General features: G+C 42.4%; 1 protein-coding gene across 7 annotated transcripts in view; it reads right to left on the reverse strand.

Annotated features, from left to right (window-relative positions):
* kif21b (kinesin family member 21B) overlaps positions 1-12,900 on the reverse strand; it is a 67,783-nt gene that overhangs the window by 19,992 nt on the left and 34,891 nt on the right. For 3 of the 7 annotated variants that reach the window (XM_026168371.2, XM_026168366.2, XM_080301928.1), the window contains exons 17-27: positions 12,370-12,686; positions 11,747-11,930; positions 10,999-11,202; positions 10,796-10,897; positions 9,223-9,388; positions 8,748-8,808; positions 8,543-8,600; positions 7,860-8,104; positions 7,135-7,203; positions 6,904-7,014; positions 2,769-2,807 (exon numbers count right to left, since the gene is read on the reverse strand). In XM_026168371.2, coding sequence (XP_026024156.1) covers positions 2,769-2,807; positions 6,904-7,014; positions 7,135-7,203; positions 7,860-8,104; positions 8,543-8,600; positions 8,748-8,808; positions 9,223-9,388; positions 10,796-10,897; positions 10,999-11,202; positions 11,747-11,930; positions 12,370-12,686 — 1,556 coding nt within the window. The remainder of the gene's footprint in view (positions 1-2,768; positions 2,808-6,903; positions 7,015-7,134; positions 7,204-7,859; positions 8,105-8,542; positions 8,601-8,747; positions 8,809-9,222; positions 9,389-10,795; positions 10,898-10,998; positions 11,203-11,746; positions 11,931-12,369; positions 12,687-12,900) is intronic. The other 4 variants (XM_026168373.2, XM_080301929.1, XM_080301930.1 and 1 more) reach the window with 3 other exon arrangements.

The raw sequence follows: 12,900 nt of genomic DNA on the forward strand, positions 1-12,900 counted from the left end.
GAGCAGTCAGCGGAGTGAGACAGAGCAGGGAGCGGGTGAGAGGAAGAGGGAGAGCTGTGGGAAAATTGGTCCCCGATGGGCTTCACAAGTGGTGGTTAGTGTGTGTGTGTGTGTGTGTGTGTGTGTGTGTGTGTGTGTGTGTGTGTGTGTGTGTGTGTGTGTGTGTGAGAAAGAGAGAGAGGGTGAAGTAAGAGGCAAAACACTGAAGAGGAGCCGGAGGATGTGAGGAGAGAAAAGAATATGCACACAAAACTCAGGACAGATTCGTTTCTGCACGGAGTGAGCAAAATACAGAAGGGTGTGCTTCAAACTTGTCAAGGGTGACAACATGCTCATCTTCTGTTTCACAGCACGGATGCTCATGTCCAGCATGACAACACACACACAAATAAATACACAAGTCAAATCAAAAGTGAAACCGCAAATCATACTTGGTATGTCTGTTACGGTGTTTCAGAACGCCAACCAAAGTCAAAAGTCTCATTCATCAGCAAGTAAAAAGAAGCCGCATGCACGTCTGCCAAATTTCACCTCCCCAAAGAAACAAAAAAAAGAAACTGCACACAAGAAGCTCAAAATAATTGATGACAGCAGCCACAGCCTGGAAGACCAACTCCACAGCAGCCCGGAACTCAAAAATAAACCCCACCACACCGAGACGTCAGCAGCACCACATGCAGAGTCCATTCTCCATCGCTTAGATGGGAACTGACTCTCTGCAACGCCAGAGCCAATGCCCTTTTGGGGCCCAGGAAAAAGGGCTATGTGACACATGTGGGTGAGCGGTGAGGTGTGACAAGACGACAGCATTAGTCTGATTAGGAATACAGATATAAAGTCAGACTGTGACAGCAGCTTTATGGTGCAAACACAGTCAGCCCCACCCATTTCTCTTCAACTTCAGTTCCTTTTGAAAAGGTGATGTCAGAAAACTGGTGACTGGTTTGAGTTTACAAAGAAGAAGAAAAGCAATCCATGTTTAATATATGGGGAAGAGAGGAAGGGATTAAATATGTATGTTTCATAAATTTATTTTTAAAGGGGTTTTAGTTAAATAAACCTTACTAATTTTAGCCCATTATTTTGCCTGATTAAAGTCTTCATGTTCCATTCTCTGTGATTAAAATGGAAATTAATCTAAAGTAATTACCAGAAACACTATTTATTACCTTTCTTAATAGAATCTTAGCTTAACCGAGCTACTTTGGTGACCTGACAATAAATTAAAACAAAGCATATAGCATTAGTTGATTAGTCTGGATATTTTCTTCGGTCTCTCTCTTTGGCTCGCTCGTTTTCCTCGAAAAAGGACGTACGGCACACGCTGCACGAGCAGCACTCTATTTCTGATGGCACTGCAATGCTCCAAATAGCAGAAATTGTTTCAGTTCTATCAGCATACATGGAAGATATCATCGTGTGCTATAGTGTGTTATGCAGCATGGAAGAGCTGCTAATGGATGTTGCAGGGCCAAGACCCAAGAGACCAGCACTAATGAAAACATGCGAGAGGGGAGGGACTCTCTGCAGTGCACAGAAAAAAAGACAGAAGGGTCCTGGTGAGAGGAGCATCCATTTGTGTGTGTGACTAAAAGGAATACAGATGCCCGATAAAAACTATATATAGGCCCATGTGTTTGTCTTAATGAAATTAATTGAGGTTTTGGGATATATGTTTTTTTGTTGGGACACAAGGTGGCAAGAAGGTCCTTGGTTTGAATCCACCAGCCAGTAGAGAGCTTTCTGTGTGGCGTTTGCAGTTTCTACCTGTGTGAGACTCTCCAGGTACTCCAGCTTCCAAAGACATGCAGGAGGTTAGGTTAACTGGTGACACTAAACTGGCCATAAGTGTGAATGTGAGTGTAAATGACTGCCTGTCTCTCTGTATTAGCCCTGTGATGAACTGGTGGTCTTTCCGCCACTCACCCCATGACAGCTGGGATTGGCTCAAACAACCCCACCCCCCACCCCACCCCTGACCCTGAATTGGATAAGCTGAAGAAAATGGATGGATGCTTATTTGATTTGCAGCTAAACAGGAAGCCACTTCTAGCAACTGCTTACTTAAATCTGTTAAAATTCTAAATGGTGTGCTTTGTTTTGTCTAAGAAAGAATGAATACTGTCATACGCAAAACCAGCACAAACACATCTAAAGTTTGATCGAAGTTATTTTTAATTATTATAAATAATGTGTTAGATCTGTATAAAGAGCTTCTGGTTAGCTGGCAAACTGGGCTCCTTAGGTTAAGAATTAGGTAGGGACAAAAAGCCCTGTAAAAACATGAATTGCAATTGCTACACTTCAGCTTTCACTCTTATATTTAAACGTAGCTAAATGACTGCAGAGTCCAGCTACGCAATTAATAGACATGCATGAGTGTCTATTAAGTAGACGTTCAAATATTCATTTAACTCATATGTTATCAATCCTCTGTCCTTTAACAAGACTGAATTTACCAAGTGGCTGACCATGGAGACCATTAAGAGGAGTAATTACTTTAATTTCCACCAGTTTCTTCAGCCTGAAAAAAAAGTGGTGTGGTTCACTTGTGTGACCACAAATGCAAGATCACAGCGATGGAAAAGCCTGGGTGGGTCAAGAGAAGTGGTCTGCGGTTAAAACATGCACAACCGATGGAATATGAAGGTGGAGATGAAGATGCCAGGTGAGGCGCTGACGACTGGTGGAGACGAGATGACACCGAGTGAGTCAACAGGCAAATGGGAAAACAGAGAGTGAGAGAGAGACAGATACGGTTCCTCTACCTGAGCACCTCTGAGAGCGAGGAGTCGCTGTCATCCGACCTAGAGGCAGAAGAGGAGCAAGGGAGAGGGAGGGAGGGCAAGGTGGGAAGAGGAAAGGGTTAATCACGCTAAGAAAAGACAGAAGGGTTACTGGCAAAGGGTTAAAAAGGAGAGGCGTGACTAGTGGAAGGGATTTTAGATATAAAGCAATGAGCAAACTGACAGGAAAGCTTGGTCAACAGTAAAGCTTGCTCTGCGATTATCGCGTTGTTCGCCATGAAAGGTGCTGTTTTACAAAGACAATCACTGAACAGGCTTTACTGTTTGACCAGTGTCTGCACAGAAAGCTTTAAAGAAACTGTTTCATGTTTGGGGAAAAAATTATTCACTTTCGCACCACGTGTCAGGATGTAAAGACTAATACCTCTCCGAGTCTCGCAGTTCGATTACTACTAGCAGCTAATAGCTTAGCATAGTCTTGAAGGGCAACATTTGTCTACCAAGACCTCTAAAGCACCTCTCAAAAAAATACTGCAAATAATAATAAACCTCAAGACACTTGAGATTAATAAGATTATGTTTTGTATGAATTAAACAAACAAGATATATAGTAATGTCCAGATTAATGAGACTTAGCGGTGACGGTGAGCTAGCTGTTTCCAATGGCTAGCAGTCTGGCTAACAGCTACTGGCTGTGACATGCTAGAGGTAGCAATCTTGTCGCGTAATGCGATCCAAGAAAGCAAGTAAGTGACTTTCCCCGAATATGAAAGTATCTGTGTGAACAAAGAACCTAAAAGAAAACGAAAGACAGTCAAGGAGGAAGCACTGACGGCAGGATAGTCATACGCAAAGATTACAGTTGTCCTGTCCTCTACGCATGACTATAGTATGATGTCAGTGTGTCCTCCTAAATCCACTCTTTCCTGCCACATTTAGCTAATTAGTACAGAAAAGGCATCAGGGATGGCAAACAGAGTTAACAGAAGGGAAAATCCAGTTGACTAGACAATAAGGGAAACAAATTTCCAGGCCACACCCACACCTCCCAAAGAGCTTAAAGGGAAATAATATGTGTGTAACAATGCAATAAAAGTGTTATTATATTGTAAATATTTTATAGCCTCTGGTTTCTCACTAAGAGGGCCCGGGCTTTTCACTCTTAGCATGAAATAATAAAACAGAAAGTTCTGGATATGTCCGGAGGGAACAGCGGTGTTTAAAGGTGATGGCAATTCTTCCCGTTCTTGGCATTTACTGCCAGCCGTAGTGGCTATTAGCACAGAGCGATTTTAAAATTTATTGATTATGGAGCATGTAAAAGTAAAGTGAATTCGATTCAAAGCCTCTTTATCCAAGACATGACAAGGAAACTTTGGTTGAAATTCCTTGTCCTCATTTGCCTTTCAAATCAGTGTCAAACACTTGATCCCAGTCTCTTGGGCAACCAGTCTACTCAAATGTGAAAGAAGAGAAACACAATATAGTCCAGTCAAAATCACATCTCACATTTTAATGGGTTTGTTTTATGTATATATTGCTGGATTAAGCTGTAAATGTGTGTCCGAGATGAGAAATTAAGTGACAGAGAAAGTGTGAGTGATGTCAATCAAATGTAGATTTCAAACAGTAGACCTTTGCTAAGTGTTGCACCCACTGCTTGCTTTTAAACAAGAAGCAACAAAACACACACATAACTTCCAAACACATTTTTCCCATCAAAACTAGTATTCCTGTCTATCACACCTAAACACAGTAAAAAATGTTTCATGAACGACAGCTATTGAATTAAAGTGCTATAGAAAGAAAACATTTTCATTGATTTATATAACCGCTGATTTTAAGCCTAAAAGATCTCCAGTGCTCAACACATTTATTAGACCACCATCAATTGTAAAGTTTATGCTAAATTAACAGTACTGGTTTTTACCAAAATCATATTTTATGATTCTGTAATGGTTAAGCCACCAGTATGCTCAAGCTCTTTAATCAAAATGAAAATTATACCAGCATAATATAATTATTGCTGTTATCTAAAATTTTCCAGATTTATTGTTTTATATTAAAAAAGCAGAAAAACTAGACAAGCGCATTATTATTTTGTGAATAAGATGCAAAGTTGCTGTTGTTTACTTACATTCCTGAATAATTCGTTTTAGTGCTTGAACGTCATGCTTGATTAATTACTCATTTCCCAGAGAAATCCCATGTGGATATAAAAACAGTAACTCAGTTCAGTGCATTCGGTAATTTTTCGTTTTAAAAAGATTTATTTGGGTTTTCTTGTTTTGATGACAGAGGGTCTAACAAATTTGTTAAACACTGTACGTACGATGTGCTGCCGAAGCTGGACTACCACCGAGCAACAAGATGGTATGGCTAGTCAGCGTAACCTTTATTTAACCATGCAGGTCACCGTAGTTGTGAACGTTTGGTTAAAGTCCTCAGAGAGTTTTTTACAAAAGTACTCGAGCAGCACATTTGTCTAAACCAAACAGAGTAAAGAACACTAACTATTACTGTGTATTAGATATGACACAGGATTATTGCAGACACAGTCCAAATGATTTTTCCCAGGAATCTTGTATGTGAAAATACAACACAATGTCTATACAAGGAATGCCAACAAACTGGCTCCAGATGCATTGTTTGCAATAATCTCAGCAATGCCTGGATTACGTTTCACAAAGCAGTACAACAAAACTAGATTTAACAATGAGCCCACTCAATTTGCCTTTTGTGTTCAACCGCAACTGTGTGCACAGGTGTACAGTACAATCAGAATACCTGACAACATATCAAATGGGAACTTTTTTCAGCCTTTTTTTCAGTTCCAGTATTGACTGAGCAAACTTAAATTATGTGACTACAACATCAGCAATCTACTGATGTGCTGAAATCAAAGCTTTGGGTAGCTTATTAAGACCCTAAACAAAAACATCTCCCATTCCAAGTTGGAAAAATCCTACAGCTGCACAGAAACATGGCAACAGCCATCTCATTTACCTACCCCTGCTCCGGATAATCAGTACCCACACGCTCCAACACATGCAACCCACATAAAGCACACACACACGCACGCACAGCCACGACACCCTAACTCGTTTCACACAGCATCCTTGCTGCCAATTAGATGTTAATAAAGCTGAGAAATGCTGTGGATTAGCACAGATTAGAAATCAACTTTAGAGCAGAGGCTGAAATCAACTGCTGACATTTGTCAGAGCAGAAAGTTTGAATTGATTGTAAGCAGGAAGGAAACAAGACCGCCTGCTCCTTCCCGACTCTGCATCAACATGCATCTCATGCCCACATGTTCCCTCAATCCGATGTAGTACGATTACACAAATACACGCTGAGCGGAGTTTTATAATTCTTTTACCTTTTAAAAAAAATGACATCAGGAATGGGACCGCTCAACATCACGGCTGACACCATCCTCGGAAATTATCATAAATTTGAATTAAGTTTTGTCATGCACAGCCTCAACAAACCCAGTATTGTAAGATAAGATTAATTACAGGGCTGTTTATATTGGATGATATAAGATTGGTCAGGCGGATTTCTCTTTCCTGAATGAAGATCATTGTCATGCACAGCACGTCACCTCAAAACTGATTTCATATCATCCCACATCCTGGTTGCTTCCCAGCCACTGCTGCCCTGACACCACATTTGAGCAGTGGGTGTTACCATCTGAGCTCCCCCCCACACCCCCCTCTCCTGATTTGCCATTGTCTCCTGGTAATTTCTGTATGCGAATTGGAAGCCTACTGCAATTACACCTCATTGTTACCGCTGCTACGCGCAGGTTTGAATAGATTGCGGTTTGGGTTTGACACCTGGATTCCAAGACTGCCTGCACCATCTGTTTCTGCGGGTTTCACATTAATGCCAGAAGAAAGGGATTTATCTAAGAAAGGGATTCAGATGAAGGCAAGCTAGTAGTAAACATTCTTAAAAGGCTTATTTAAATTATTGACAGAACCACTTTCCCTTCAAAAAGGCCTGACCTTCAGCCTGTCTGCAGAAAAACTGAGGTAAAACATGGAAGAGGGAAAAAAGAAGAAAAGAAAAGAAAAAAGGATGGGAATCTTTCAAAGCGTGACCGACTGATGGACACAGGTGGCGTTTGTGCGTATGGATCTGCACTCACTTGTCCAGAGCAGAACCTTGGGTTTGGTTGCTGGTGAGCCTCGAGAAGACGTTGCGGTCGTTCCTGGTCCTCAGAGGAGGGGAGGAGGGGGGAGTGTAGCCATCAGTCGGCCTGACAAGGGGCAGAAAGATGGTGGAGTTTAGGATGAGGAAGTTAAAGAGTCCCACTGTGTAAATAAACTGCTAGAACAAAGTGCGATCCATCTGCTAGCGAAATGAGCATTACATGTACCTGTACGCACGGTCGTAAGATTTCCTTCTGGTTAGGGGGGAAGTGTCATAGCCCCGAGACTGCCTGGGACTGACACACACAGACAAATGCAAGCAAACTAAGCAAACGTTCAGGGGAGTGCACAGAAAGGATGACAGACATCTATGTGAACTGTTGGGACTCGATAAGCAGCAAGGTTTATGCAGTTTAAAAAGCATTTCTAGCAGCCTAATCTCTTCAAATATCAAATCACACACATCACTGAGGACTCGTGGCAATTCGCCTGAGTTGTTTTTGCTGCCACGAAACAGAATAATACCTGATAAACCGCTTTCTATTTTCTGATTTTCAGAAGATGTTTACTTGTGCAGGATTCACAAAATTTCACACATTTTAGTAAATGACTGCAAAAGGAAAACTTTTGTTATTGATGCTGAAAAACCAAAAAACAGAAATGAATATTAGATTTAGAAACAAAATATCCTCATCATATGAATTCTGCGTGCACTGATTTATATTACATGAAGTGTAGTCACTTTTAAGATGGAAACAATGGCTAAAATATTCACGAGAAGCTAAAAGAGATGCTCACAATGTATATATAGTGGATAATGAGTAAACGCAATCTGACACAAGATGATAGTACTAGAGCCAATCATTCCTCTCATTGGTTCCACATCCTGATAAGACTTAAAGAAAAGTCAGGGCTTCATCTCAGTTATCACTATGATCTGCCAGTGACTTACAAGGTGTGACCCCTCACAGGCAAGCTGATGGTGCGGGATACCCGGTCCCTGTGATACGTGTCTCTTAATGCCAGGCTGAGCCCAAGGCTCCCTGGAGCAAGACTCAGGCCGTCCTCCTGGATGTCCGTCAGTGAAGCCAGAGACTTGGTGATGTGCTGCGGTTTGCTGCCGGATGAGGGGTCCAGGATTGGACCGAGGTACTCTGCTGACACCGCCTTCATCTGAGCTGAGAGACGGGGCTCCATCTGGATGAAAAATATGAACCGCTTTTATTACAGAGGACCACAGAAGAAGAAGGATGCTTGGATAGGGGGAAAAAACTGGGGCATGAAATAAAGAGAAAAACAATGATTGTAATTAAGGTGCAAAGGGAGATTATATATACAGCCTGAGAACATCGTTCAGCAGGGAAAAGCACAAAGAAAATAGAAGAAGAGCAGTAAAACAAACACGGCAGAAGTCATTCTAGGTTATTATTCTAGGTCAGCAAGAAGAAAGAGAAAAACAAAACTTTAGCAGACTAATAAGAGGGATTCGTGCCAAATGAGGAATCCTTATGCCTCTAAGCTTCTGGGAGTCATTTGAAGTGTTTGCTTCTACTGCCACCTCATGGTCACAAACAAGAATGGCACTATGGCATGTGCATAGGAACTAAAAAAAACCTTATAAGAAACAGCACAAACCTGCTGTAATTTTGTTTTGAAGTCATCTTGGCTGTTCGATTCTTTCATCTGAGACACGCTGGAGGCAGAGAGGAAAGATAAACGTGAACATGTGCAGAAATCTTTACTGAAATAGATGTGTGTGCGAATTTTTAAATGGGTCAGAGCAATGGGTATGAGCCCTAAAAGATACGCTGTATGATGTTGTGTAGGAAAGACAGCTCACCTGCTGTCGGAGGCTTGGCTGAATTCAGAGGGCTCCTCATCTGTGCTCGCATAACCATTCTCTGGAAGCAAAACACCATTATGTCTCACGGTGCCACAGGATGCCTTAATGCCACATTCTGCGCCCCTTATTCACGAGGATCCCTACAGTGGGTAGGTACGCATATTTGATCTGGATGATTTTTACAACAGATGCCCTTCTTGACACAATTCCCAAGGCATATGTAGTATTCCTACACTAAAACTGAATCCACATATGGTTTTTCTAAGAATCGAAAACCTTGTTTATTTTTCTTTATGCTTTACCAAGAAGCAATGGGGCTAAACACAGTCCATCTCCTATGATGCAACACAGCACTTTCATGTGTGAGAAGACACTAGAACAAAGAAAAAGCGGGCAACTGTGCAGCTTCTCTACTTTTTATGTCTTCCTTCTCCTTTGTCTCACCACATGACGCACAGGAGTCCTCTCTTACCCTGCTGTACGTTGTGGATGAGAGCCTGGAGCTCGGGGATGCACTCAGCCTTTTCTCTTAGGGCATCGAGGATCATGTGATTGTGGGACGAGCCAATCACATCTGTCTGTCTCAGCTGGCCTTCGAGCAGTCTGATTTGAGCCTCCTTCTGAGCCACCTGCAAACTCTGCAGGAACACCAAAGAAAATATAAAAACAACAACAACAACACAATACTGTAACACTGAACTATTTTAATAGGCTCTCAATTAGGGCTGGGTATCGTCACTGATTTCTAGAATCGATTCAATTCCGATTCACAAGGTCCCGAATCGATTCGATCCACGATTCGATTTAATTCGATTCGATTCGATTTAAATCTGGGAAATTTTGACAGTCAGAAATATTATAATTCAGATCAGTACATTTACATATTTTTGTATCAATAAAAAGGAAGCTGACACACGCAAGACTTTATCACAGGTGTAAGCGTCACAGCAGATGCCTTTGTGTCAAAGTAGCTGAAGATAAAACACAGAAAAACATGAAGGTTTTCCTGGCCTGGGATTTTATAAAAATATTCTGCAGTACATCAAAAACGAAAGAAAACCATTAATCAACATATGAACATCACCTCTGAAGTTACAGCAGTTTTATTAGAGACACGTTAAGCGTTTTGCATTTTGAATAATTTTAAAAAGTTTAAATTTGTTCAGTATTGAACAGCAGAAATGAGGTTTTCTTTTCGGAAGAATGTAAAAGGGAAAAAAAACAGCGGCCGACAGCCTGTAAACAACAGTAGACTTGTGCGTAACAAGCAAGCGAATAATGACGAAAGGGAAACTGTTCTTGAAGTACAGAGAGAGAGAGAGAGAGCTGTGCATCGCGGTGGAAGCAAAACAGTAAAAGTCAGAGTGAATTCATGACGATGTTTATGTGAAGCGTTTGGATCTTCTTTTGCTGCTGGTTTGGTCAATATTGTTTGGAGAGAGATCAAACTAACAGCTTTAGAATCGGCGCATAAAGGGCGTGAACACAAAGCGCGGACCCGCCGACAGATCAGAATCAGCGAGCTGTCGGCTTTCAGCCCCGACTGTGAGAAAGACGACATCTAACTGATTCTGATCCGCGGGTCGCGCTGTGTGTTTAAGTCTATGTGCAGAATCCGTGTACCTGCTTTCATTTACTGTCTTAACTGTTTGGTGGTTCTTGAAATTTTGTGAGATTTCACCAGAGATTCTGGCATTTTGGGCAAAATAAATTTATATTAAAAAATCGATTCAGGATTTTAATGAATCGATTTTACGTTATCCAAGCCAGAATCGATCTTAATCCATGAATCGATTATAAAAACCCACCCCTACTCTCAATACAGAAACGCAACACAATAATGTAGTGGGATACAGAGAAACACCACTAGATGGCACTGAAACCATCATTTCATGGATCCACACCTGACTCTAACATTATGCTGTGATACATCTTCTGACTCTTACTTACTTAAATCTTCTTAAAGCTACACATTTAAGCCTACAGAAGTTCTTTTCTTCCTTTAAACTTGACGGTTTTGAAAATCCCCGTGTATGATCATTTACCTTGTCTATGGAAGCCTTTAGGAAGTGATCCAGCAGGTGGCGTGCTTCAGACAAGGAGCATGAACTGATCACCACTGAGGTGTCCACTGAGTCCAGCTCATCCTGCAGGAAAACACACAAACATGAATGTTACTAAAGGCCTGACTCTCCTCATTGCTGGCATGCAGGTCTAAATACCTGTGCATGGGTTTGCGTCTTCATACCTTGGTCTCCTCTATCTGTACAATGGTGGCCTGGCAGTCAGACAAGCTGTCGTTGATGTAGTCTATATTGGCGTTCAGCACCTCAATATCCTCGTTAATTTCCTGAAGGAGGCGGTCCTCAGCTTCTGGCCCCTCCCCGTCCGCCATCAGCACCTCTCTCTTATGTGAGAGCGCTTCCTGTTGGGCCGTCAGCTCTTCTCGCTTCTGACTCAGCAAAAGCACAAATCACCACACGGTGATATTAAAAATTAAAATTCATAGTTATATTTAACATCTACAGAAGTCATTTCTACATTTGGAATCTTAATGTTCTCTGTTTATCTGAGGCACAAACTGAACAGACGCATTCTGACGCATCTAAACTCGGAGAAAAACCTGACAGAGTTTTAAATTCGATGATTCAAAGACAGCAGCTGCAAAAAGCTGCGTGCCAAGCCGTATCTGTGAAAAAGGCCGCCCTCCCTCCCACATTTTAACATTTCTTCATCTGCGAGGGAAAGGAGGAAGGAAGCGCCTCACACTCAGTTTCAGTTGTTAACCGACTACAGAAGTCAACGTCAAAAAAGTTGCTGATGCAACCCCCGATGCTCAACTGCTCTCAACCCTTCAATAACCACAGCGATGTGCTGTACGTTTGAGAATTTATAATCTAAAACCTTAAGTCAGTCTCGTGGTAGAAAGAAACTACATCCATCAAACCACGCGTAACCCCGGTGACAACATTTTAGCCCTAGCGTGCCATTCCTACCTTGATAAGGCGATCCATGTCGGCTTCCATGTTTGCAATGGTCATTCTCTGCATGACGATGTCCGTGATTCGACGCTCGAGAGCTTGCCACTTCTGACGTGCAGACTTTGAAATGCTGCTGGTTCTGCCTGCAGCTCCACTGTTGCCCAGGCCGGCTGGCTTACGCGGCAACTTCTTTCTACTGCTGGTGATGGACCAAAAACAGGTGGCAAATACTGGATAAATAAAATGTCATCGACTCACAATAAGCAGCAATAAAGTTGTGTCATGTATTATATTAAAATCTGTATTGACTGATCTGTCTGCTTCCCCAGGTGTTGGGTTGCTAGTCTAATCATTACATCACTTCCTCACACTATAAAACTCAATCTTTCTGCCCGCCTTCTTTAAACCGATCGCCCTCCGCTCTGCACACTCTGCACCGCTCATCTTTCAGACTCCTCTGTGCGACCCACCTCCGCCCTGTCTCCGCCTCATGCAAGTGTCTTCATCCAAGCCTCCATCTCCATTATCACCACCACCAGCGTCTGGACCCTGGGTGGTGCTACCTGAGCTTTTTTTTTTTAATTATAATTTTATTCAGCTCAGTCCAAGGACAGTATCATAGCATCTCGTCGTCTTACCCGATGACGCGTGTTCCGTCCATGCTGCCTTCGCTCTCTCCCAGATATCCGTACACGCTGTTCTTGTTGTTCCACTGCCGCACCAGTCCGCTTACGGTCCTCGCAGTCTCGGGCTCAGAGCTGCTCGCCGTGGTGCTCGCTGATAACTCAGCTCCAGAGTCCGTAACCGGGGGAGTCTGGTTCCAGCGGGCCACTCGTCCAGCCACTCGATCTGACATAGGTTTGGCCAGGCGCCGCAGGGCGGTCACCTCCTGAGTCTTCCTGCGCAGCACCAGCTCCTGCTGCCGCTTCTGAGACTCCAGCGCACGAATCTGGTACTGATGGAGAAAAAAACACAACCTTTTTTATAATATTCATCACTTTTTAAAAAGAAAATGCTTTTCAGTTGCCTTTGAGATCCCTCAGCTGAATGGGATTACTCGTCACACAACAGGTTTGCAAAGTGTTGATCATGAAGGGATTTTAAGACTTAAGATGAAAATCGAAATAAAAGGATTATGAATGCTGCCCACGGTATGACAGCGCAAAGGC

Source organism: Astatotilapia calliptera, chromosome 5 (genome assembly GCF_964374335.1).
Source record: "Astatotilapia calliptera chromosome 5, fAstCal68.1, whole genome shotgun sequence".
Taxonomy (NCBI): domain Eukaryota; kingdom Metazoa; phylum Chordata; class Actinopteri; order Cichliformes; family Cichlidae; genus Astatotilapia; species Astatotilapia calliptera.